The sequence below is a fragment of the Dipteris shenzhenensis genome, chromosome 8, assembly GCF_047967505.1.
Source record: "Dipteris shenzhenensis isolate YYH24624 ecotype China chromosome 8, Dip_SZ_1.0, whole genome shotgun sequence".
Lineage (NCBI taxonomy): Eukaryota > Viridiplantae > Streptophyta > Polypodiopsida > Gleicheniales > Dipteridaceae > Dipteris > Dipteris shenzhenensis.
In genome coordinates, this window is record NC_141603.1 from 12,971,153 (window position 1) to 12,998,825 (window position 27,673).

At 42.4% G+C, this 27,673-nt stretch overlaps 1 protein-coding gene across 1 annotated transcript; it reads right to left on the reverse strand.

The window, feature by feature from the left end:
* Positions 1-3,313: 3,313 nt before the first annotated feature.
* LOC147899127 (protein ASPARTIC PROTEASE IN GUARD CELL 2-like) lies at positions 3,314-4,759 on the reverse strand. Its single transcript, XM_087378235.1, has one exon. It carries the CDS (start codon positions 4,757-4,759, stop codon positions 3,314-3,316), a length of 1,446 nt encoding a protein of 481 aa, XP_087234361.1.
* Between the last annotated feature and the right edge of the window lie 22,914 nt (positions 4,760-27,673).

The following is a 27,673-nucleotide window of genomic DNA, read 5'->3' on the forward strand; positions in this document are numbered from 1 at the left end:
CTTCTTTTGTAATTACCAAAAAAAAAAAGGATTAGTGGGGCTAAACAGGGCCAAAAGGAAGCCCTGTTTAGCCCCACTAACCCTTTTTTTTAACTTCTGTTAATCGTCGCTATATAGCGACGTTTACCAGTGTCGCTATATAGCGACGATTAATAGTGTCGCTATATAGCGACGTTTGTCATCGTCGCTATATAGCGACAATTAACAGCGTTGCTATATAGCGACGATTTATAGCGACGCTCCTTTTCCGACGATTTTAACGACTTTTATAGCGACCTTTGCGCCCGTGAAAAAAATTTTTTTATGTAAAATGCGTCAGTATTTCCGTCGGAAAATGGCCTATGCCTTGTAGTGGAGGACCCCAGTCTACAGCACGTGGAGGCACGAAGGATCCAGATGGAGCAATATGGAAGCATGCACTTTGGAGCAGGGGGTGTTGAATCATGGGAGGTCCAATTTGTAAGTATCCATCTCAAATTATATTGCTTATGTTGTTTATTAGGAGGTTGTTTCTTTGTACGAACCCCTTCATAAATTGTGTCGTCTTGCAGCTTGATATCGTGGGCAGATACCCTACTCCTATCGAGACAGCCTACCACCGCCACCATCGCAGAGGAGATACATGGTAGCACTTCTATCATGACGGGTTGATTACTGAGGAGCAGTATGTCCGGGCTACTGGAGTGGTCCCTGAGGTATTTGAAAGAAATTAAATAATGCCAATATTATAAGTAAAGATTTAATTTTTCATACATTGATATATGTTGTCCCTTGTTTACAGTCCCTGCACAAGAAGACGAGGAAGAAGATGAGGAAGGAGGCGGAGAAGGGAGTGCAAAAGGGAGCGCAAAAGGGAGCATGGAAGGGAGCGAGGATGTGGAGAACATAGATTAGTCGTAGAAGTAGTGCTAGCTACTCTTTTTTGTACTTAAAGCCACTGGCTTGGCTTCGTGCCTCTTGTATATACACTCCTCTTATTTTTTGTACTTGAAGCCACATGACGTGGCTTAGCTTCATGCTATATGTACATACAAGCACTTTTTGAGCTTTCAATTTTATTGCGTTTTAGAGTTGTAATGTTTTATTTGGAATTGTAATTAAAATGCAGTTGGCTATAAGAATTGAATTACACAATGTGGAAATGGGATTCTTGTAACTATAAAGCATACACATTATACACAGCATTCTGTAAATTAAAAAAAAAATATTATGTAGCGCGTCTATCAGTGCGTCTAAAAATGCGTCTATATATGCATCTGTCTGTTCAAGAAGTGTCTATTTACACGTCTATAAATGCGTCTACAAGACCGTTTATAAATGCATCTATACACGCGTTTAACGGTGCGTCTGTTTGTCTTTTGAATTTTTTAGCAGAGCATCTATTTACGCATCTAGATGCGCGTCTATACGCGCGTCTGTCTGCTATATAGATGCGCTGTTAGATGCGGGTCTCTAGACATGGAAATAGACGCACAAATAGACGCACTCATAAGTTTTTTTTAGTTCGGTAAACGTGTCTGTGTGCGCGTCTGTGGGTGCTTTGTCTTGTTGTGAAGAGGAAGATGCGCATAATGACATCGCATGGGAGGAAGATGGAGATCACAATATTGAGGAAGAAGACAATGATCATCAAGAATCACCACACTTTATTGAAGAAGATGATCAAGTACTTTTAGGTGAACGTACAATGCTAGAGTACAACGATGATATAGGAGATCAACTTGGTATAGAGTTAGAGATAGACTTGTTTGGCATCTTAGACTTGGCTCAAGATGAAACCGTTGATGTAAATGCTCTTCATTGATTTTTTTCATCTCAAACTTGGACATGAATATATGAGCTTTAAAGGCTTGATGTACATGCTCTCATACTTTTATTCTCTCAAAAGATCAAACATGTATGAAAATTAAAAAAAAATTGCCATTAGAGAAAACTAACTTTTAAGGTTGATATGAGAAAAAAAACTCTCTGTAAAACATCGCTATAAAAAAGTATCTTAGTATCGCTATATAGTGACACTTACAATTCTGATAAACGTCCTATATAGCGACATTTAGAAATCATCGCTATATAGCGATGTTTGCCTAAAGTCGCTATATAGCGACACTTCACGAGGCACACTTTCAATACCGACGATTAGCGCCCCACGCATACTAAACGTCACAATAGGATCCGTGTGTAGTAGTGCCATTACCCACCATGAGGATGAGCCTACCATTGGTGATGCTGATTTTGATGATTATAATAGCACAAGTAGTAGTGGGTTGAATGTATTTATAGATCTCCACATTGGTTTGGATATTGAAGTAGATAGTTTGGAAAGGGTTGATCTCATTGAGGATGAGATCAAATCGTAGCCCATCATTGTTCCAAATTTCTTACATATTGGCAAAACTATTTTAATAGCTTATTGAACAAAAGATATATCGATGAAAAATGGGATTCAAATTTGAACATGCCATTGCTTAGATTGCATTTTTGTGTGTTTCATGCCTAGATACAGCTCATTGGTTGACAAGTTGCTTTACTTAGACATTGTATATATATGGAACATATAACTTACTGCAACTCTATCTTCATCTCGTGGTCCATCAGTAACAATGATTTGGTCACCCATGCCCTCCTTGCTTGCAACTTTAATTATGACAATCCCAATTACCCAAATGACATTAGAAACATTCCATTTGTTGAAGTTGACCATCTCAGTAGCCCAAGGAACATATGTGCTCAATGAATGATTCGGTAGCAAACTAAGGTGGTTACGATTTTATGATACATAGGGTTTCTTAGTAGTGCACCCCCCAGATGCTATAAGAACTTAGTAACTTCACTAGTTACGATTTTATGGCGGAGCGTAAATACGGAGGCCTATAATTAGAGGCAATCTTTGGAAATATTAGCAACAGATGCCCTTAACTTGCAGCACGCCAAAGATCGTTGAAAAACACATGCTCCTACTTAATAAACTACAAGTAACCAGGATCTTCCTTTTGCATGACGACGGAATCCAACGCTCCAGCTGGTCTTTTACAGGTATTAAGCTTTCATAACCATTAAACGAACAGCGCCGCGAAACCTATCAGAAAGAGAGAAATCGCAGAGGAGAACGGACATGGGAGAAGGTCAATGAAAACGTACGCCGAATGCAAAAAAGGACTGTTGTACAGAGGCAGTGCTACCAAAGGTCACTTGGACATAGATGAACAAAAAATATATTGCATAGTAATGAAAACTGGCGACAAAAATGGTGAGATTTCCAATGCGACAAAAATGGTGAGATTTCCAAAATTCGGTAAGAGACTGAAGCAGCTAGCTAGCACTGGCTCGGGGCAAAGCCTACGGTAGAAGAGGCAGCATCAATGGAGACACCATAACCCTGCAGCTGTAGGTTCCCCAGGATGGAGAAGTCGGTACCAGTCGAAGGTCCGAAGGTCAAGCAGAAGATGGTGCCGGCACTATCGGTGGCTTGAAGGACGTTCTGTCGGTCCAAGGTGACGGTCGCTCCGCCGTCGAAGTGAAGGGTGACAGTGGGTATAGCCGCGTTGGGATTGCTTGCGAGGTTGTAGCAGGTATCTAGGGAGGCGAAGGCGGGGGCAGAAGGCAGGTTAGCGGTGTTGGCTCGGAATGCATCCCTGAAAGCTTGGTATGTCGAACCGGCCAGGCGAGTCACAGGGGTTCCTGCGTCAAGGATGGTGCCACTACTCCCGTCGGAGTTTAAAGCAGGTATTGGGATGAGAGAATTCCCCACGCTGATTCCATTCAAGGGCACGTAATAGAAGCTCCTCTGCGAGCTACTCCTTAAGAGCGGGATATTGACAGTGTTCCCAGGGAAAGGCCTGCTCCCGAAAGCGAGAAAACCTTGCGCAACCTCTGATCGTGGAGGTAAGCAGAAAGAGAATGCCATGTTGATCTGCGACGGGACGGACCAGGGGCCAGCTCCTAAACCCAGAATACCACCCGATCCCACAAACGTCCCGGAGTCGTCCTGTTGGTTGTGCCCGCATCCAAACACTACTCCCTGGACGACAGTGAGATCGAAAGTGAAATCCTCTTGAGCCACAGTGCCGATGGTGAAGGTGTTTCCGTTTCCGTATACCGTCTTGTACTGACAATCTGCGCTCGAACAGCCGTGGCCTCCGACGACCTCGGAGCAGAGGGCCGACGAGCATGGCGTAGACTGGAAAGATTTGGAGAGAGAGGGATCGAAATATGGGAAGGACTGGGGGTAGCAATTTGTGCAGGGCAAGCACTGAACAAAGCTCAGATCGCTGCCGGTGTCCAGCAGAACAATTTTCAACTGATCCGGTGATCCCACTCCGACGTGCGTGAAGTATTCGCCACTGCCCTGGCTCGCTCCGGAAATCACCGGCGTCGTAAATCCTTGCCTATCAGTTGACACTTGCTGCGAGCGCCGGCTATCAAAGAGCTTTCCTAGGGCTTGTACCCGTGCCGCATCCCTCTCCAGCATCTCTTTCAGCAGTTCCTCTTGAGTCGCACCTTTCCTGGCGAATGGAGACGACGGAGCATCCCTGTGCACGATATCCACCACCCAGAAATTCTCCGTCTGGTTGGCGGTCCAGCCGCTGGCCGACAATGTCGATTTTCTAGTCCTGTCATGAGCTGCAGCGAGCCTCACGATGCTGGGCCGCGGCAGGACGTCGACGGAGCCAGTGGCAAACTCACGCTGATCCGCTTGCGCTTGCCACGGCTCATGCAACACGTTAGGCTTGGAGATTTCTTTTGCGTAACCCTCCTGCATGCCCGTAAAAAATAGAAATACTAGTACTGATATTCTGAAGAACCCGCATGACAGCGAAGGAGTCGACATTTTTACAGCACGAGTACAAAGGATCAAAATACAACCCGTGCAAAATCGGCTGATGTCTCTCGACTGTTCCACAGCATCTGTCCATCTATCTTATATAGCTCAAAGACCCTCGCCCGACCACCAAAAAAAGTCTTTTGAGTCGAAGATCGGTGAGCAGTCGGGCATAGAAGGCTTGCCAATAGGGTTTTGGTCGGCCTTAGTGCAGCATCCGACCGTCGATAACCTACGGCGATGTGCTGTCTCCCTCCATCAGCTGGTTACGTGTTTCCGAGAAGCTGTATGTGGTTCTACTGGCTGAACTGGCTATATTCTTGAAGCGGACAACGGAAGCTAAAGATGAATGCAACAAGGAGCGGACTGCCCAACCTCAAATCCAACGGCAATTTTATTTCCATTAGTTCATTAAAGTGGGAGGATTAAGCGTCGAGCAATCCAGTGCTGATCGAATTCCCTCGACCGCCCTAAGAGCTTCACGTAATTTTACTCAGAAATGTCTTTATCAAGAACTGCTGAATTGGCTATCTTGATACCATTCTTGACGCGGACACCGGAAGCTAAATACGAGGTGCAGGACTGCGACTTTGTTTCCAGCAATTTAGATTAAGAAAATTAAGCGTCCCGACAACCCAGTTCCGTTTCGACCTAATTCTTTCAACGGGAACACGACTGCGTAAGGAGTAGCACCGCTTCTTGTAGCAACCTTGCAATCAAACGGGTGTGCAAGACACGGGAATGCATTAGAACAAGGTGGATGATATTCAATCATTCATGCCCAACATAAAAAAAGTAAGCAAAAAGGTATCCACTAGAAATGGTGTGGAGTAAGACTCTAGGAGATAAGGGGGAGAGAGACAAGGGGGTGTGTGGGAGAAAAGGTGGAGATAGTGTGTAAGAAGATGGAGCAGATAAAGAAGGGAAGAGAGAGAGAGAGAGGGGTGAGAGATAGAAAGAGATAGTCAACCACTTTAAAGTCTGCATTCAAGTCCAATGAAGAAGAACCAATAGGAAAAAAGCACTTCCAAAAATTCAAGAAATGCCTAATTTCTACTTTGCCCAAATTGCATCATTGCTAAGCCTACTCAAGGGCAGGCCAAAAAGACCTCTCGGAGCATTTTTTGACCCTCCTATGAGATGAATCTCATTAGTTTTTGACAATCAGGTCCATCCAGCATTTCTCCATTTTCTTAGTCAATTTGACTTTGGGTTTTGTATTTTGTTACTATGTGAGATCTTAAGTGCATTTGTCACTTTTCATGGTGGTTGCGGGTTGTATGTTCTTCGTGAAAAGCCCAGGGGAGGAGATTCTAGAAAGAAAATTACGAGCGGCTGAAGCCGTGAGCAATTTTATTTTTCAAAATTTTGACTATGGGCGTTTCACGAATGTCGAGGCTCGGCGGGAGGCTCTATTTTAACCTGTAATATCAGTACATGTCAACATTTCGTTGTCCTGCTACGTAGGATAGAAACATTCGAGGTTTTTCTCCCCTTGAAGGCGACATCAAAGCTTTGTCAAGCATGATGGTGAATTGCGGGACTACGGATCGCATCTTCTTTAAAAGAAAATCCTTTAATCAGACGATTGGCGTGATATTATGCCCGATTGCCGACCTTGTCTTTGTGAGGAAATGAGCATTGAGAATTCGGTAGAGTGGCGGGAGCTTTCAAAGCTGATTGGTGAGAGAAATTGATTCCAAAGGAGGTGTACTGCTACTCGTCTCACAAATATGTGGCAAATTTTTTGGGAATTTTGTGTGTGAAAATAGATGAATAGTAGGCTGCTTCTTCAGTCAGAAAAGCTACACTTGGCTAAGGGCTTCCCTATTTATGGAAGGCTGCCAATGAAAATCTAAAGTGGTTGATAGGTCTGCATCGCCAATATTTGGCAAAATTCTATGCGTCTAAATTGAAGATAAAATCTTTGCCTCTTTTGCCAAGTAAACTATTCTTGACTTCCCTGTTAATGTGAGGCTACAAGAAATGATTATTGCAAGCTTGTTGTATTAGCAAATGCGTATCTACTCCGATATGACTTAGAGAAGGGATCTTTCTTGTTAATACATGAAAAATCTCGTTTTCTCAGTGTTTACTGTTTGTAAAATCGTGTGATGGCTTCGAGATGCTAGTTGCGAGTGCTTGCCCTACGTTTGGTGTTGAAGATCATGCCTGTGACCTCGATACTGAGATGGTTGAAAGTGAAAGTTGGTCATGTTGGGTTGGGTGTTGTTTCGATTTTGAACACTCTTGCCGATTATTTGGCTAATTGCAAATGTTTCTCCTTAAATATTCTCTTGGAAAATGTGAGAAAATGGGTTATATTTTTTTAGAATGTGCAAAATTTCAACATTGTCTTTTGCAATATCTAAAACATGCCACCACCTATTATTATCCACCATTCGTTGATAGACAACCTAATTCAAACACAAATACAATCATGTTATTTTCCTTGCATCGAAGTATCAAATATTAAAAAGTGAGTATTTTTATATATGTGTATAGTATAAACATACCTGTTCACATTGTTGCGGTACCTGTTCACAATGTTGCAGTAGTACTAGTGTGTCCTTCTTGCTTTACCAAAACTTTGTGGCATACCTGTTCACATTTTTATATACATACATGTTCACATTGTTGCGGTAGTACTAGTGTGTCCTTCTTGCTTTACCAAAACTTTGTGGCATCAATAGTTACAAAGCCACTTGCATGGCGTTTGATTGTTGCATTAGAGCCTCTTTCCACCACATCTTTAAATCACTTGACATCCAAAACATACACAAAGAAGCGTCAAAAGTCAAGCTTAATAATATCTTGGATTATGCCACAATAATCATCCATGGCTCCATTAGCTCCCTCAAAGCTAGCAATGACGCCGCAATCTTGTGTGCTTCTCTTATCATCAATCCGTTGTGTTAAAAAATGCTTGCCCTCACACCATATAGCATTGAACATAGTACACTACACCCTAACAAAATCAATTGAATAAGCAATCTAAATTGTTGAAAGCTCCTAACTTATGCATAACATTCTATACACTGATCTTTTTGATGCATCCTCTAGCATACTCCCATTCTTCCATTGTGATATGCATCCCCTCGTCTCTCTCTGCTTCCTCCATTTTGTTAAGTAGCCAATCCACATGAATATCCTTTGGAAGTGCTCTTAGATGCTGAGGGTATGGCACACGAGATTCATGGTGTGTACGAAAGAGGACCCTTTCTCCTTGTCTTCTGGCCTTTGCATCCTCATATCTTGTCACCCATCTTTTCATCACATCACTATTAAGCATACAATAGAGGTTGATATTATTAAGCAACTCCATGTCCATTACTTTCCTCGGTTCTTTCCCTTGAGGCACAATAGAGGTCATCCTTAGGTCTTCATCATCTCTCCATAGTCGTGGGAGAGAGCTATCCACATCAATAAAAAACTCAGAAATATATACAAGTGACTCTTGTACCAACAAACCCTCAACCATGCTACCTTTGGGCCTTGCATTTTGCCTCATGAAACCCTTTAAGATCTTAATGAAGTGCTCGAGGAAGAACAACCATCGTGCATGTATAGTGCCACATATACGAATCTCATCCACCAAATGCACTATGAGATGTAGTTCGCTTGTGAGAATAGAATGTGGAAAGGTCTCCTCCACTAAACAAACCACCTCGACTGACATAACTCGAGCATCGTCAAGCATGGTGGGATCTATTTCCTTTGAGCTCACATACCTAGAAAGTGCACCATATTAGCAATATGAAAACCTTGCATGGAGCATTGATACGCTTCACATTTTGTATAGTGTAAAGTACCTCACAAGATCGCCCATCTTGTAAATACAATCGTTCATGTCCTTCGATGCACTACGAGAAATGCTAGTAGGTAGTATGAACTGAACACATGAGCGATGGTTGCTTAGTTGTTTCTACACTCACAAATTTGGAAGGAAAAAGAGATTATCCTAAGTCATATTTACTTGGAGCATCTTGTGCCAATCATGAGATTTCAAGCCATATAATTTCTCTACATCTCTTTTCTTGCTCTTTGTAAGGGCCCCCTTCAAACACCTCATGCATCCAGTGGGAGTACAAATGGTAGTGATAGCTTGCTTCACTGCCACCATCTCTAGATTTGATAACTTCCATGGTGCACGGGGTAAAAAGACACACCCATTTGGCCTCTCTTATGGCCAAGCTTCACGCATCCTCCCTGTGGTGCGTAGATCCTCCCTTATGCCTATGGAATCTCGTGTCCCATTCAAATGTTCCCAAATGGTAGATGCCACATTCTTGAAGATATGCATGGGATCCAGTAGGTGATTGATCTTGAGGTGGGACCAATATGGTAGCCGATAATAGATGGAGTATCGAAACAAAAGATGGTGTTAACGTGCAATCTTTATTTCCATTCAATATAGCACACAATAGTTACAAACTCTCGCCGACTCATGCCAAGTGGTGGAGGAGTCATTGAATAGTCCCAAATTCTCATCCAATCTCTTGCAGTGAGTGACTATGGGGGGACTTTAATGTTCCAAGGGGCAACATATCTAGGATGATTAGGTGGGAGAAATCGATGGTGATTCTCATAGATGACCTTATTCAACGCGTGTGCCCATGAAGCAACTAGCGAAGTACCACAAACATGACATGCATAGTAACCCGATGTAGTGATACCTAAACAAAATGCAATCATTGACCTAGGACACTCTATTGTCTCCTTATGTGGTACACGAAGAAGAACGCAATCATTGACACACACATGGATGCACATGGATGCGCTTGTAACTCAAGGGAGGCACGTAGAACAGAGAATGTGCACCCCTCAAACAGTGGAGTCGATGCTGCAGTAAAAAGATCATCCTACTCCATGCTATCATCCCTCCCTTGATGGACATATAAATCCCGCACCATATCATCAAACACCTCCTCCTCCATGGCTTCATGAGGTAATGGCGGAGGGCTACTATCACCATCACTCCATGCATCCGTAACAGTTCCTCCTGAAGATCCCACTTCATATCGCCGACGCTTCGCCTCCTCACGGTGAGCATAGGGCAACATATGCGGGTGTGGCATTGCATCCTGTATCAAATTAAAACGGGATTATAACTCAAACATATGAACACCCATAGGTATCTCAATCAACCTTAACTTATAGATCCTTACCATGTTTATGGTCACATCCCATTCTCCATACTTTGAGATGTGATTGAGTGTAATCCTGTGTGCACGATACATGTTTCCTCGACATCGATCACACATACATTTGATTTTTTGCTCCAACCACATTTCGCGATGGTGGATACGGAGGGATTCATCCTCACTGGAGCTACTTGTTGAATATGAAGACATTCTACAATCAAACAACCCAAAAAAATTTGCTTTTCTTCAAATATTTAATTTTAAACTTTGTGGCGCATCTAAAAGCGCGTCTAAGACCGCGTCTGTCTGTTCTGTGGTGCGCATCTACAAGTGTGTCTAAAACTGCATCTGTTTGTTTTGTGGTGCACATCTACAAGTGCGTCTAAAATCGTGTCTAATCTGTGTAATTAGACGCGTATATAGATGCGCTATTAGATGCGTCTATAGACATGACTTTTAAACCTGCTTTTAGCATGCTTGCTTTGCTTTTCTTCACATTACTTATACTTCGCATGGCTTGCTTGCTTCGTTATTAGCAGATCCACAGTTTCGATGCTTAAGAGGAAGGCACCCACACTTACTTCCAAGCTTACACTTAAGAGAAAGGCACCCACACTTACTTCCAAGCTTAAAGGAGAAGAGGGCGAACAAGGAAGAGAAGCAACTTTGAAAAAGGAGAAGAACCTTCCATACCTCTATCCAAGGTAAGTCTTTTTGCAGTTGATCTTTTTTGGAAGTTTGCTCTCTTTGAATTTGTACTTTCTCGTATCCAAAAAACACATAATTTGGGTATAAGTGTTATGTTTGTGTGTCGGGCGCATGTCCTTTTCTACTTTTTAGAAAAGTCCGTCTGTCGGAGTGTGTCTATAGGTGCATCTCAAAGCGCATCTAAAATTGCGTCTACAGGCATGTCTAGACGTTCGTCTAGCTTGTTTGCACACACAGACAGCCACCTTTATAGATGCGCTATTATACGCAAAAATAGACACGCTAATCAGACGCGTCTATAGACGCGCTCCGACAGTAATCCTCTCTTCCCTTTCCCTTTCTTCTCAGCTCATCAGTAATCGTCTTTTTTTCTTTTTTCCAGTTCATCATGTGGCCAGGAAGCGCTTCGGGCTCACCTGATCTCTGAGAGTCTATTTTTAGGGACTTATATAACCTTTTAGGACACCCTCCTAGTCCTACGGAGTTATACAGGTATACGGGTACTCTAAACACCCCCCAGGAGTCGGCACTATAAACTCCAAACCACCCCACACTAGCTGAGATCACCCCAGCGGAGTTAGCACATCCCAGCCGGCTACACAGCGCAGGCCCATCTCCCATGTCGTCTTATGCCCCTTCCCCCATGCTGTCTTATGTCCCTTCTGCCATGCCATCTTATGCCCCTTTCCCCATGCTGTCAGGAGGTCCTTCTGTCTCGCAGAGCCGTCGACGTACTCCTGTGCAGTCGGGACTCGGTTCTCCAGCTACGAGTGGTCCATGTAGTCCCGTGCAGTCTCCAACTATGAGTAGCCAGCGTGCTAGCTCGACACGACACGGTAGCAGGCGTAGTAGGAGGGAGAGTGATGGGGGATGTATGGCACAGTGCTTTCGGAGGGGTGGCGGTGGGGACGATGATGATTCAGATGATTTAGACGTGCCTTCGAGTGATGGTAGGATATTCTATGACATCACTCAGACAGGAGGCATCTTGATGGATGCACGGGGGAAGGACATCATGGCCTTCATGCGCTCTATTATTTCTAACAATTATAGAGATTGCTTTATCCACTTCAAAGACCAGCCAAAGAGGTTGGCCTCGCTGCTGTTCGCTCTAGGTATCCTAACCCCCCCAATCGCCAGTTCACAGATAAATGGGCCAAGTCAAAGATTGTTACGATACCTGGCAATAAAAGATCTTCGCTTAAGAGGCAATCACTAGCCGAGGTTGCTAGGCTCGAGGGAGGTCAACCACCAAGGGGCCCGCCCTACACCACTCACAAGCGTGAGTGGAAGAAAGCAATGAAGTCAGTGAGGGAGGACCCCAGTCTGCAGTAGGTGGAGGCATGAAGGATCTAGATGGAGCAATATGGAAGCGTGCATTTTGGAGCAGCAGGTGTCGAATCATGGGAGGCCCAATTTGTAAGTATCGATCTCAAATTATATTGCTTATGTAGTTTATTAGGAGGTTGTTTCTTTGTACTAATCCCACTACTACACACGGATCCTATTGCGACATTTACGTACCGACGTTTAGCGCCGCTTAGCGTTAATCGTTGGTATGAAAATCGGGTTTCGTAAATCGTCGCGATATAGCGACTTTTGCTAAAAGTCGCTATATAGTGACACTCAGACAAAATATTATAGCGACGTCTTTACAAAGAGGTCTTTTTTTTTTTTAAGGCCTTAAAAGTTAGTTTTTTCCAATGATAAATTTTTTTAAATTTTCATACATGTTTGAGCTCATAGAGAATAAAAAAATGAGAGCATGTACATCAAGCCTTTGAAGCTCATATATTCATGTCCAAGTTTGAGATGAGAAAAATCAAATAGGAGCATTTACATCAACTGTTTCATCTTGAGCCAAGTCTAAGGCGCCAAGCAAGTCTATCTCCAACTCTATACCGAGTTGATCTCCTATATCATCATCGTACTCTAGCATCATACGTTCACCTAAAAGTATTTGATCATCTTCTTCAATAAAGCTTAAGTGTGGTGATTGATCTTGATGATTGTTGTCTTCTTCGTCAATATCGTGATCTCCATCCTCCTTCCGTGCGATGTCATTATGCGCATCTTCCTCTTGCCTCATATGGTGATCTACATCTTCTTCGCTAGATTCATCAATTGGATCCGGCATTGGTAGTGGCATCTCCATATCCACATCTCGATCTTCAAAAATTTCCTTACTTCGTGGTGCAACTTGGATCACATACCACCATCTTGGATCAGAACGATCCGGATGAAAAACCACCTATATTGAAGATGGGTGCCAGATGTCGTCAATTATATATATATCAATGGACTTTAAAAATGAAAGCTTCGACTAATTAAATCATTAGTATGCACCTGCTCACAGTGCTCGGGAAGAACAAAAGTATCACTTTCATCGGTCCAATGTTTGGTGGAGTCTATTGCAAAGAGACGGCTACTATCTTTTCTCACTGTCGCATGGGGACCGTTGTAAGTAGTTCTAAACCATTTTACATCAAGAATGAAAATAGTAAATCGTCTGAAATCAATTTCATAGATGTCGCGTATGGTTCCACAATAATCCAATTGTGAGGAGAGAAGATTGGTATCCGAAGCACTTGAGCATGACCTTCATAAACATTTTTCCTCATATGTTTGGAGTAGCGTGCAAGCAATTTCAGAGCCGGCCAGGACAAGCATGGTACCCACTTGTAACAAGTCCTGCACGCGTGCATGAATATGTTAGTACAAGACATGCATGCAAAAGAGAGTAAAAAAAGCATAATCCCTCATTGTACATGTAAAGACATAACCATGTACCTGCGCACTCTCCATATCCTGGGTAGTCATGCATGGTCCACATCAAGATACCCCTGACCAAAATATCATTGGTATGCCTAATCCATTCCCTAATCTCTCAAGTAAGCAACCCAAAATCTCCTCCCACCTATTTTCGACGACCTCCCATCTATTCCAAGCAACCTCCCTCTCTATTTTCCACTCCTCACCCTTCTCCTATCTCTTGTACTCCCTCTCTAACCTTTTCCCTCTTTGGTTTCTTGAAAGAAAGTTCTTCAAGACGTGAGTTTGTTTCAATAATGTAGGTTGTTTGTTTGTTAGCTTTAGTTTTGTGAGTGTTTCTTCTTGTATTGCTAAACCTGTAAACTAGTTTTCATGCTTGTTTTGAAAGGATTGAAACAAAAAACGAGATTTCAAGAAAGAAAGAAAACTCACCTCTTTTTTCTGTATTTCTCTTCCTTCTCTTTCTCCTTGTCTCCTCAATCTCCTCCTTTCCTTGTCTCCTCAATCTCCTCCCTTCCAGAAGTTGCTTTTGTAATCTCCTCCTTCCACTAACATCTTATTTGAAAAAATGGGTTGTTTTCTCTCTTTTGTAGGGCCAGTCCACTACACCGAGCGGGACATACTTTTTCAGGTAAGTGCTTCCTCTTTTTTCCATTTATTATTTTTGTTATTTGCATTGGCCTGCAGCTAGCACCTTAAGCGCTAGCTGCAGTGATGGGCGTAGGAACCCTCTCTTCCCCTCTCACTCTTTCCTTCTTCCCCCTTCTCTTATTCTCCTTTTTCCCCCTTCTCTTTTCTCCCTCTTCTCGTATTCTCTCTTTCCCCCTTCTCTCTTTCCCCCTCATCTCTTTTCCCTTCTCTCTTTCCTTTCCCTCTTATTCTCTATTTCCTTTCCCTCTTATTCTCTTATGCTTATGCTTCTCTCATTCCCCCTTCTCTCTTTCCCCCTTCTCTATTTCCCCCTTCTCTCATTCGCATAAGCTCATGCTTATGCTCATGCATGAGCATGAGCTAATGCATAAGCTCCTTCTCTTTTTCTGCATGAGCATAAGCATGAGCTTATGCTTATGCTTATGCTTAAGCATAAGCATAGGCATAAGCTCATGCTTATGCTCATACATGAGCATGAGCTTATGCTTAAGTTTACGCATAAGCTTATACTTATGCGTGAGCTTATGCGGAAATAGAGAATGAGAGAAGCTTATGCTTCTCTCATTCTCTATTTCCACATAAGCTCCTTCTCTTTTTCTGCATAAGCTCCTTCTTTTTTTCCGCATGAGCATAAGCATGAGCTTATGCTTAAGCATAAGCATAAGCCTTAAGCTCATGCTTATGCTCATACATGAGCATGATCTTATGCTTAAGTTTATGCATAAGCTCATGCTTATGCTTATGCATGAGCTTATGCGGAAATAGAGAATGAGAGAAGCTTATGCTTCTCTCATTCTCTATTTCCGCATAAGCTCCTTCTCTTTTTCCGCATAAGCTCCTTCTTTTTTTCTGCATGATCATAAGCATGAGCTTATGCTTATGCTTATGCGTAAGCATAACCATAAGCATGAGCTCATGCTTATGCTCATACATGAGCATGAGCATAAGCATAAGCATAAGCATAAGCATAAGCTCATGCTTATGCATAAGCATAAGCATAAGCATAAGCATAAGCTCATGCTTATGCTCATACATGAGCATATGCTTATGCTTAAGTTTATGCATAAGCTCATGCTTATGCATGACCTTATGTGGAAATAGAGAATGAGAGAAGCTTATGCTTCTCTCATTCTCTATTTCCGCATAAGCTCCTTCTCTTTTTCGGCATAAGCTCCTTCTCTTTTTCCGCATGAGCATAAGCATGAGCTTATGCTTATGCTTATGCTTAAGCATAAGCATAAGCATAAGCTCATGCTTATGCTCATGCGGAAAAAGAGAAGGAGCTTATGCGTCATGCTTATGCTCATGCATGAGCATGAGCTTATGCTTAAGTTTCCGCATAAGCTATGCTTATGCATGAGCTTATGCGGAAATAGAGAATGAGAGAAGCTTATGCTTCTCTCATTCTCTATTTCCGCATCAGCTCCTTCTCTTTTTCCGCGTAAGCTCCTTCTCTTTTTCCGCATGAGCATAAGCATGAGCTTATGCTTAAGCATAAGCATAAGCATAAGCTCAAGCTTATGCTCATGCATGAGCATGAGCTTATGCTTAAGTTTTCGCATAAGCTATGCTTATGCATGAGCTTATGCAGAAATAGAAAATGAGAGAAGCTTATGCTTCTCTCATTCTCTATTTCCGCATAAGCTCATTCTCTATTTCCGCATCAGCTCCTTCTCTTTTTCCGCATAAGCTCCTTCTCTTTTTCCACATGAGCATAAGCATGAGCATGAGCTTATGCTTAAGTTTTCGCATAAGCTATGCTTATGCATGAGATTATGCAGAAATAGAGAATGAGAGAAGCTTATGCTTCTCTCATTCTCTATTTCCGCATAAGCTCATTCTCTATTCCCGCATAAGCTCCTTCTCTTTTTCCGCATAAGCTCCTTCTCTTTCTCCCCATGAGCATAAGCTCATGCTTATGCTCATGCATGAGCATGAGCTTATGCTTAAGTTTCCGCATAAGCTTATGCTTATGCATGAGCTTATGCGGAAATAGAGAATGAGAGAAGCTTATGCTTCTCTCATTCTCTATTTCCGCATAAGCTCATGCATAAGCATAAGCTTATGCGGAAACTTAAGCATAAGCTCATGCTCATGCATGAGCATAAGCATGAGCTTATGCTTATGCTTATGCTGCATAAGCTCATGCTTATGCTCATGCGGAAAAAGAGAAGGAGCTTATGCAGAAATAGAGAATGAGAGAAGCTTATGCTTCTCTCATTCTCTATTTCTGCATAAGCTCCTTCTCTTTTTCCGCATAAGCTCCTTCTTCTCTCTTTTTTCCCTCTTCTCTTATTCTCTCTTTCCCCCTTCTCTCTTTCCCCCTCATCTCTTTTCCCTTCTCTCTTTCCTTTCCCTCTTACTCTCTATTTTCTTTCCCTCTTATTCTCTTATGCTTATGCTTCTCTCATTCCCCCTTCTCTCTTTCCCCCTTTTTTTTATAGGCCTTAAAAGTTAGTTTTTTCCAATGACAAATTTATTTAAATTTTCATACATGTTTGAGCTCATAGAGAATAAAAAAATGAGAGCATGTACATCAAGCCTTTGAAGCTCATATATTCATGTCCAAGTTTGAGATGAGAAAAATCAAATAAGAGCATTTACATCAACTGTCTCATCTTGAGCCAAGTCTAAGGCACCAAACAAGTCTATCTCTAACTCTATACCAAGTTGATCTCCTATATCATCATCGTACTCTACCATCGTACGTTCACCTAAAAGTATTTGATCATCTTCTTCAATAAAGCTTAAGTGTGGTGATTGTTGATGATTGTTGTCTTCTTCCTCAATATCGTGATCTCCATCCTTCTCCCGTGCAATGTCATTGTGCGCATCTTCCTCTTGGCTCATATGGTGATCTACATCTTCTTTGCTAGATTCATCAATTGGATCTGGCATTGGTAGTGGCATCTCCATATCCACATCTCGATCTTGAAAAATTTGCTTACTTCGTGGTGCAACTTGGATCACGTACCACCATCTTGGATCAGAACGATCCGGATGAAAAACCACCTATATTGAAGATGGGTACCAAATGTCATCAATTATATATATGAAATTATGCTCAAGTACATGTATCAATGGACTTTAAAAATGAAAGCTTCGATTAATTAAATCATTAGTATGCACCTGCTCACAGTGCTTGGGAAGAACAAAAGTATCACTTTCATCGGTCCAATGTTTGGTGGAGTCTATTGCAAAGAGACCGCTACTATCTTTTCTCACTGTCGCATGGGGACCGTTGTAAGTAGTTCTAAACCATTTTACATCAAGAATGAAAATAGTAAATCATCTGGAATCAATTTCATAGATGTCGCATATGGTTCCACAATAATCCAACTATGAGGAGAGAAGATTGGTATCTCAAGCACTTGCTCGGCTATCTTGTGTGAAGTTAGCCATGACTCCACAATCATACATGACTCTCTTTGAATCGATGCGTTCCACGCAAAAATGTCATCCATATGACCATAATGCACTGTATTTTTTGTACTATAAAAGAGCATCATTAAAACAATGAAGATGCATCTATTTTATAGCATATATTGCCACAAATAATTACTTAATTACGTCAAGAGGTAAGAAACTTACATGCACCATACATCCAGATGATAACTCTCGCTCGCGCTCGTTTATTGTCTCTCCATCACATTCGGCTTTACGTAGAGCCAGTTGTAGCCAATCAAGTGACATGTGAGTAGGGAGAAGAGCCAAATCACGTGGATATGGTTGTGATCGCCTATACATTACTCTGAATCTCGTCCTTGCATTTATTCTTTCTGCTTTGGCCACTTCATATCTCTCAATCCACTTCTGCATCTCAGGACTATTGAGGATACAAAACTTATTGAATATCTCCATTTGCTCTTCGCTCATCTTTCTTTCAATCCCTTTTCCTTGGGGAACCTCGCCAACGATGCGATCATCATCCTTGTTGTGCCAAGCTTGCGGCATATCAGGATCCGTGGATGCAAGAAACTCTGAGATATATACTAATGACTCTTGCACAAGCCATCCCTCTGCCATGCTTGCTTCCGGTCTTGCTCTTTGTCTTACAAACCCCTTTAAAGTTTTCATAAACCGCTCAAGAAAAAACATCCATTGACTATGAACGGTACCTGCTATAGCCACCTCATCAACTATGTGCACAAGCAAGTGGACTTGAGTTGTCATAATGCTCGAGGGAAAGTGCTTCTCAAGCAAGCATACGGTTTCGATGGATTCCACCCTAGCCTTCTTGATGCTCGATATAGAGTTCTCTTTTTGAGATATCCACCTATTTCACATGTCCATGCATAAGTAAGATATTTGAGATATCCACCTATTTCACATGTCCATGAAGAAAATACATAATGCGATTTGATAGTAAGCATACCTCACAATACCACAGATCTTGAATATAGCATTTCTAACGTCTTCTTGTAAGCACCCTTTTATTGTAATTGGGAGGATGAACTATCAAAGCAACAATGACGTCATGTCAACAATATAACATAATAATAATTACGCTAACGCATCATGATTATCAGTACACTAATTCTACTTAGAATACCTATAAGACCTTGTGCCAATCATGGGACTTGAGCCCACTAAGCTTATTGTCCTTTGAAAATGCTCCTTTCAAGCAATGCATGTACCCTGTCAGTGTTTGAAAAGAGGCAATGTCTGCCTTGACCATTGCCTCCTCCCTTGTAGAGAGAATCCACGTTTCTTTCGGCAGAACAACTTTTCCCGAAGCATGCACTTGGGGCCACAAACGAGACATCCTATTCATAGCACGCAAGTCTTCTCGCACTCCTCTCGAGTCCTTGGAACTACTAACCAAGTGTGCCCAAATAGTAGTCCCCACATTCTTGAAGATATGCATGCGATCCAAGAGATGATTGATTTGTAACTGACCCCAATAAGGAAGCTCATGAAAGATCGATAGCCTCTTCATACCAGGAGGAGCTTCCTCTCCATTCACCCTCAAAGCTTGAATCTAGTCACTTGCCTTCAAATATGATGGTGGTGGATCAAGCTGACCTCCACATGCGAGATGGTCGAGCGGAAGGTATCGAGCATGACCTTCATAAACATTTTTCCTCATATGTTTGGAGTAGCGTGCAAGTGATTTTAGAGCCGGTCCACAAATAGGACAAGCATGGTACCCACTTGTAACAAGTCCTGCATGTGTGCATGAATGTGTTAGTACAAGACATGCGTGCAAAAGAGAGTCAAAAAAGCATAATCCCTCATTGTACATGTAAACACACAACCACGTACCTGCGCACTCTCCATATCCTGGGTAGTCATGCATGGTCCACATCAAGATACCCGTGACCAAAATATCATTTGTATGTCTAGGAGCTCTGGAAATATCAAAGACCTGCACTCCTCTCCATAATATATATCTATAACTCCTCTATCAAAGGTGCTATGTACACGTCCATGTTTTTTGCCTTGTACTTTCCTGGCACAAGTAGTGTAAGCATGAGGTGTCCCTTTTTTATTGTTAGCCATGGTGGGATATTGTAATTCACCATGACTATGGGCCATGTCGACCAAGATGTCGAGCGTAACCTGAAAGGATTCATGCCGTCCATGGCTAGCCCAAGATGTAAGTTGCGTGGCTCCCTCGCAAAGTCCAGCCACTGATTATCTATGTGCTTCCAAGCTGCACAATCTGCAAGAATCCTCAATGTGTCATCAGTGGACCGATGAGATGCATGCCATGTCATCAACTCCGCTATGGATTTGCATCGGAACATGTGTTGTATTCTTGCAATGATGGAAAAGTGTCTCAAGACCTTTACCGGTATCCGCTCACCCTGCAAGTCATCTCTATATCATTGTTCCCCGCACTTTGGACAACTAGCCAAATCTCCATGCTCACGACGAAAGAGAATACAATCATTACGGCAAGCATGGATGGTATCATAATCCATACCCACTGTTGTTAGCATCTTTTTCACTTCATCTCTTGATGCGGGGATGGTATTTGGTGCAGGCAACATCTTCTGGAGCAACCTATGACAAAGACACTATCCAAATGATGATTCTCAAAACAAACAATATCCCAATAATGAGTCAAATTAATGCAAGAGCTGACCTCATTAAGGCCGAGACACTTGTATCCGACCACCCATACTGTACTTGTAGATTCAAGATTGAGAGACAAGCACGTAGTTTAGACATCCTAGCACCCTGATACAATTGTGTTGATTGCAACTCTCGCATTTTGACCTCAGACTCTGACATCACATGTACGTGGGATGTAGTGCCCCTAAAAATGGAATCCATCATGTCGACCATACCCTCATCGTCATCTAGGAGACTATAGTCTTGTTGAAAGTGAGAAGGTATATGTGTACCCTCGTCACCCTCCTCATCCTGTTTTAAGATTTCGTGTAAATATAAGATCTTCTATTTCCTAGTATACAATAAGATTGCGAACTTAAATAGCTTTGACTTACCGATGGTCCATCAACATGTGCAACACCAACGGGGGGTACTGGTTCTGGCTCCTCCCCATACATCCGCAAGTGGCGCATGATATTACGACGTTGATGTCGTACTTCTCGCTTGCAATGAGTGCAATGACAGTACAACCTCTCTGTAAGCCACTTCGTGCTCCCGGGCCCTGGCACATCATCGGATGAGCTTCCACTCATCCCTTCCATCTACACTTATAAAATCACAACATAAGCATGAAGAAGAGATATTAATAGTTATAAAATAGCATGTTTGAGCTTCTTTTGATGTTACAACAAAAATTGAATGTAAGCGTCACTATATAGCGACCTTTTTGCTCTATTCCGTCGCTATATAGCGATGTTTTTAATTAAAAACGTCACTATATAGCGACGGATAAGCATCGCTATATAGCGACGCTGTGGCTTAAAACCCGAAACTCTAATCGCATGGCGTTTTCTTCATCCTATTCCCTAATCTCTCAAGTAAGCAAGCCAATATCTCCTCCCACCTATTTTCGACGACCTCCCACCTATTTCAAGCAACCTCCTTCTCTATTTTCCACTCCTCACCCTTCTCCTAGCTCTTGTACTCCCCCTCTACCCTTTTCCCTCTTTGGTTTCTTGAAAGGAAGTTCTTCAAGAGGTGAGTTTGTTTCAACAATGTAGATTGTTTGTTTGTTAGCTTTAGTTTTGTGAGTGTTTCTTCTTGTATTGCTAAACCTGTAAACTAGTTTTCATGCTTGTTTTGAAAGAATTGAAACAAAAAATGAGATTTCAAGAAAGAAAGAAGACTCACCTCTTTTTTATGTATTTCTCTTCCTTCTCTTTCTCCTTGTCTCCTCAATCTCCTCCTTTCCTTGTCTCCTCAATCTCCTCCCTTCAAGAAGTTACTTTTGTAATCTCCTCCTTCCACTAATATCTTATTTGAAAAAATGGGTTGTTTATCTCTTTTGTAGGGCCAGTCCACTACACTGAGCGGGACATACTATTTCAAGTAAGTGCTTCCTCTTTTTTCCATTTATTATTTTTGTTATTTGCATTGGCTTGCAGCTAGCGCCTTAAGCGCTAGCTGCAGCGATGGGCGTAGGAACCCTCTCTTCCCCTCAAACTCTTTCCTTCTTCCCCCTTTTCTTATTCTCTTTTTTCCCCCTTCTCTTTTTTCCCTCTTCTCTTATTCTCTCTTTCCCCCTTCTCTATTTCCCCTTTCTCTCTTTTCCCTTCTCTCTTTCCTTTCCCTCTTATTCTCTATTTCCGCATAGCATGAGAGCATGAGCATATGCGGAAATAGAGAATAAGAGAAGTTTCTCTCTTTCTCTATTTCCATATAAGCTCATGCATAAGCTTCTCTCTTTCACTATTTCTACATAAGCTCATGCACAAGCTTATTCTTATGCTTATCTCATTCCCCCTTCTCTATTTCCCCCTTCTCTCATTCTCTATTGAGCTTATGCTTAAGTTTCCCCCTTCATGCATGAGCATGAGCATGAGCTTATGCTTAAGTTTCCCCCTTCTCTCATTCTCTATTTCCGCATAAGCTCATGCATAAGCATAAGCATGAGCTTATGCTTATGCATATGTTAAGATATGCATAAGCATAAGCTCATGCTTATGCTTATGCATGAGCTTATGCGGAAATAGAGAATGAGAGAAGCTTCTCTCTTTCTCTATTTCCGCATAAGCTCATGCATAAGCTTATGCTATAAGCTTATGCTTCTCTCATTCCCCCTTCTCTATTTCCCCCTTCCCTCATTCTCTATTTCCGCATAAGCTCATGCTCATGCATGAGCATAAGCATGAGCTTATGCTTATGCTTTCATGCTTATGCTCATGCATGAGCATGAGCTTATGCTTAAGTTTCCCCCTTCTCTCATTCTCTATTTCCGCATAAGCTCATGCTCATGCATGAGCATAAGCATGAGATTATACTTATGCTTATGCTTAAGCATAAGCATAAGCATAAGCTCATGCTTATGCTCATGCATGAGAATGAGCTTATGCTTAAGTTTACCCCTTCTCTCATTCTCTATTTCTGCATAAGCTCATGCTCATACATAAGCATAAGCTCATGCTTATGCTTATGCATGAGCTTATGCGGAAATAGAGAATGAGAGAAGCATAAGCTCATGCTTATGCTTCTCTCATTCTCTGTTTCCGCATAAGCTCATTCTCTATTTCCGCATAAGCTCATGCTTATGCTTCTCTCTTTCCCCCTTCTCATTCTCTATTTCCGCCTAAGCTCTCATAAGCATAAGCTCATGCTTATGCTTATGCATGAGCTGATGCAGAAATAGAGAAAGAGAGAAGCATAAGCTGCATGAGCATAAGCTCATGCTCATGCTCATGCATGAGCATGAGCTTATGCTCATGCAGCTTATGCTTCTCTCTTTCTCTATTTCTGCATCAGCTCATGCATAAGCATAAGCATAAGCATGAGCTTATGCTTATGAGAGCTTAGGCGGAAATAGAGAATGAGAAGGGGGAAAGAGAGAAGCATAAGCATGAGCTTATGCGATGAGCATGAGCTTATGCTCATGCTTATGCTTCTCTCTTTCCCCCTTCTCTCATTCTCTATTTCCGCATAAGCTCATGCTTATGCTTCTCTCTTTCCCTCTTCTCTATTTCCCCCTTCTCATGCTTATGCTTCTCTCTTTCCCCCTTCTCATGCTCTAGCATAAGCATGAGCTTATTCTTATGATTATGCTTAATAAGCATAAGCATAACCTCATGCTTATGCTCATGCATGAGCATGAGCTTATGCTTAAGTTTCCCCCTTCTCTCATTCTCTATTTCCGCATAAGCTCATGCATGAGCATGAGCTTATGCTTAAGTTTCCCCCTTCTCTCATTCTCTACTTCCGCATAAGCTCATCTCATGCATGAGCATAAGCATGAGCTTATGCTTAAGTTTCCCCCTTCTCTCATTCTCTATTTCCGCATAAGCTCATTCTCTATTTTCGCATAAGCTCATGCTTATGCTTCTCTCTTTCCCCCTTCTCTATTTTCCCCTTCTCTCATTCTCTATTTCCACATAAGCTTATGCTTATGCTTCTCTCATTCCCCCTTCTCTATTTCCCCCTTCTCTCATTCTCTATTTCTGCATAAGCTCATGCTCATGCATGAGCATAAGCTCATGCTTATGCTCATGCATGAGCATGAGCTTATGCTTATGCGGAAACACAACAAGACAAAGCACCCATAGACGCGCACATAGACGCGTTTACTGAACTAAATAAAAAACTTACGGGTGCGTCTATCTTCGCGTCCGGAGACCCGCGTCTACCAGTGCGTCTATATATCAAACACACATGCGTATAGACGCACACTTAGTCCAAAATGCGCGCTTCCATATTCCTCCATCTGGATCCTCTGTGCCTCCACGTGCTGCAGACTAGGGTCCTCCCTCAGTGACTTCATTGCTTTCTTCCACTCACGCTTATGAGCGGTGTGGGGCGGGCCCCTTGGTGGTTGACCTCCCTCTAGTCTGGCAAGCTCCGCTAGTGCCTGCCTCTTGAGCGAAGATCTTTTATTGCCAAGTATCGTAACAATCTTTGACTTGGCCCATTTATTTGTGAACTGGCGATTGGGGGGGTTAGGATACCTAGAGCAAACAGTAGCGAGGGTCTCAGTAGCCAATCTCTTTGGCTGGTCTTTGAAGTGGATAAAGCAATCTCTGTAATTGTTAGCAATTACAGAGCAAATGAAGGCCATGATGTTCTTCCCCCGCGCATCCATCAAGATGCCTCCTGTCTGAGTGATGTCATAGAATATTGTACCATCACCCTGAGGCATGTCTAAATCATTTGAATCATCATCGTCCCCACCACCACCCCTCCCAAAGCACTGTGCCATGCGTCCCCCACCACCGCTCTCCCTTCTACTACGCCTGCTACCGTGTCGTGTCGATCTCATACGCTGGCCACTCGTAGCTGGAGACTGCACGGGACTATGCTGACCACTCGTAGCTAGAGAACCGAGTCTCGACGGCACAGGAGTACGTCGATGGCTCTGCGAGATAGAAGGACCTCCTGACGGCATGGGGGAAGGGGCATAAGATGGGATGGCAGAAGGGGCATAAGACGGCATGGGGGAAGGGGCATAAGACGGCATAGGGGAAGGGGCATAAGAAGGGGCATAAGACGGCTGTGCTGACTCCGCTTGGGTGATCTCAAGTGGTGTGGGGTTGTTTGGAGTCTGTAGTGCCGACTCCTGAGGAGTGTTTAAAGTACCCATCATATACCCGTATAACTCTGCAGGACTAGGAGGGTGCCCTAAAAGGTTATATAAGTCCTTCCAAATAGAATCCTAGGGATCAGGTGAGCTGGAAGTGCTTCTTGGCCACATTGCCAACTGGGCTATCTAGACTCCACTGGGGTAATCTTAGCTGGTGTGGGGTTGGGGTCGTTTGGAATCTATACTGCCGACTCCTGGGGGGTGTTTGTAGTACCCATCATGTATGTGTATAACTCCCCAGGAGTGGAAGGGTGCCCCAAAACATTATATAACTCCCGAAAGATGGCATCCCAAAGATCAGGTGAGGCTGAAGAGCTTCCTGGCCACATGATGAACTAAAGAAAAGAAAAGAAGAAGATTACCATCGAGCATGCTCTCATCACAAGATGCAAAAGAAAAAATAGAGTGACAGCTTGACATTGAGCAAGCATTTACAGACTCCTGCATTCTTTGAATTAGAGTGATAGAAGTCTGTATCTGCTTGCTCAATGTCAGGCTATTGAAGCTTCACATGGGGAAAAAGAGAGAAGGAAAGAGACGAAAAGAGAGGAAAATACAGGAGAAAAAACTAAGGAGATAAGAGAGAAAAAGAGAGGAGAAAAGAGAAGGAAAGAGAGGACAAAGGAGAGGAAAGGAGAGGAGAAAAAGGACAAAAGAGAGGTAAAAAAATAGAGAAAAAGAGAGGAGATAAGAGAGAAGAAGAGAGAAAGTGAAAAGAGAAAAAGTGGGAATAAAAGAGAGAAAAAGAGAGAAGGAAAGAGAGGAGAAAAGAGAGGAAAAAAGAGGAAAAAAGAGGAGAAAAAAAGAGAGAAAAAGAGAGGAGATAAGAGAGAAAAAGAGAGACGAAAAGAGAAGGAAAGAGAGGATAAAAGAGAGAAAAGGTAAGGATAAAAGAGAGAAAAAGAGAGAAGGAAAGAGAGGAGAAAAGAGAGGAGGGAAAGAGAGAAAAAGAGAGAAGCAAAGAGATGAGAAAAGAGACGAAAAGAGAGGAAAGGAGAGGAGAAAAAAGAAAGGAGATAAGAGAGAAAAAGAGAGGAGAAAAGAGAAGGAAAGAGAGGAGAAAGGAGAGGAAAAGAGAGGAGAAAAAGAGAGAAAAAGAGAGGAGAAAAATGAGAAAAGAGAGCAGAAAAAATAGAGAAATTAAAAAGAGGGGATATAAGAGAAAAAAAGAGAGGAGACGAGAGAAAAGGAGAGAAAGTGAAAAGAGAAAAAGTGGGGATAAAAGAGAGAAAAAGAGAGAAGGAAAGAGAGGAGAAAAGAGAGGAAAATAGAGAGAAGGAAAGAGATGAGAAAAGAGACGAAAAGAGAGGAAAAGAGAGGAGAAAAAAGAAAGGAGATAAGAGAGAAAAAGAGAGGAGAAAAGAGAAGGAAAGAGAGGAGAAAGGAGAGAAAAAGAGAATGCAATCCCTTATTTCCTCACGAATGCAATCCCTTTCTTCAATAATCCAATCCCTTTTCATCATTCATGCAATCCCTTTCTTCATTCATGCAATCCCTTTCCATCATTTATCCATTCCCTTTCTTCATTCATGTAATCCATTTCCATCATTCATGCAAGCACTTATTTCCATCATTCATACAATTCTTTTCTTAGAAGGGGAAGGGGAAGGGGAAGGGAAAGGGAAAGGGAAAGAGAATGAAAAGGAAGGGGAAGGGGAAGGGGAAAGGGAAGAACACATAACAAAGATTGTCATAGCACATCTATAGACGCGTCTACCAGCATGTCTATAAGCACGGATGTCTGTTTTCCCAAAAGACAGACGTGCTGTTAGACAGACACCTTTTTCAAAGAAAGTGAAAAGGACATGCGCCTGACCCCAAAAAGAACAACAGTAGTTACAAAAACATCAGTTTCCTGCATACAACAAAGGACGAGAGCAACTTCCAAAGAAGATTGATCAACCACCAAGAGACTTACCTTGGATAGAGGTATGAAAGCTTCTTGTCCTTCTTCAAAGTTGCTTCTCTTTCTTCTCTTCCTTGTTTAGCCTCTTCTTTTGTGTGCTTGGGGATGATTGTGTAAGCCTGGAGATGAGTGTGGGTGCTTGGAGATAAGTAGTGTGGATGACCGGAGCTATGTCTGTTATTAGGAAAGCAAGCGGTGCGATGCTAAAAGTATGTGAAGGAAAGCAAGCACGCTAAAAGTAGGTTCAAAAATCAGCTCGCAGTATGTGCACCTAAAAGTGCGTCTATCAGCATGTCTAAACGCACATCTTATTACATATGCTCAATGCCCCACCCTCCTGGTAACCACCAGTGGTCCCCATATGAGGAGAAGCCATGTGTGAGCCTAGGACACTGGATGGGTCCTGACTTGCATGTCAGATGAGGTCTATCAATGAGACCGTTGATGGTAAAAAGGTGATTGTGTGGGAGCCCCTTATTCTTGCTGGGTATAGGGAATATTCCCTTAATATTCCATGGATGACTAGTCGGTTCCACCGGCTAGGTTGATTGGTCAGCTTCACCAACTAGGTTGACTGGTTGGTTCCACCGACTACGTTGATCCGACTACTGCCCTCATAGCTATAAAGAGGTGACCTCCCCAGTCCATTGTTCCAGCAGAGATCTTCTAGCTAGTAGCTCTTCACCTAGTATCTATCTAGATCGCCATCTAAGATCCATTGTGGGAGTGCACAGGTGGATGGAGCCATCATCTATACTACATCAGTATTGAAGGAAAATTTTGTTCATCTCTAATTTGTTGTGTACTCTCTATTCTTTGTTCAGTATCTGTTCTGCTACACCGTGTAATTTTTCAAAACAAATTTATTTCAAAATAGTTATTTTGTATAAAATACTTATTTTACCATATATATGATGGGCCACACTTTGTTTTCCACAAAATTTGGCTTGTTCCTAGTGTTTTCCATGAACACCTACTCGTATTTAGGC

Excerpts from the sequence above, each read along its gene's own strand:
- LOC147899127 (XM_087378235.1), bottom strand. The coding sequence starts at position 4,759 with ATGCAGGAGGGTTACGCAAAAGAAATCTCCAAGCCTAACGTGTTGCAT.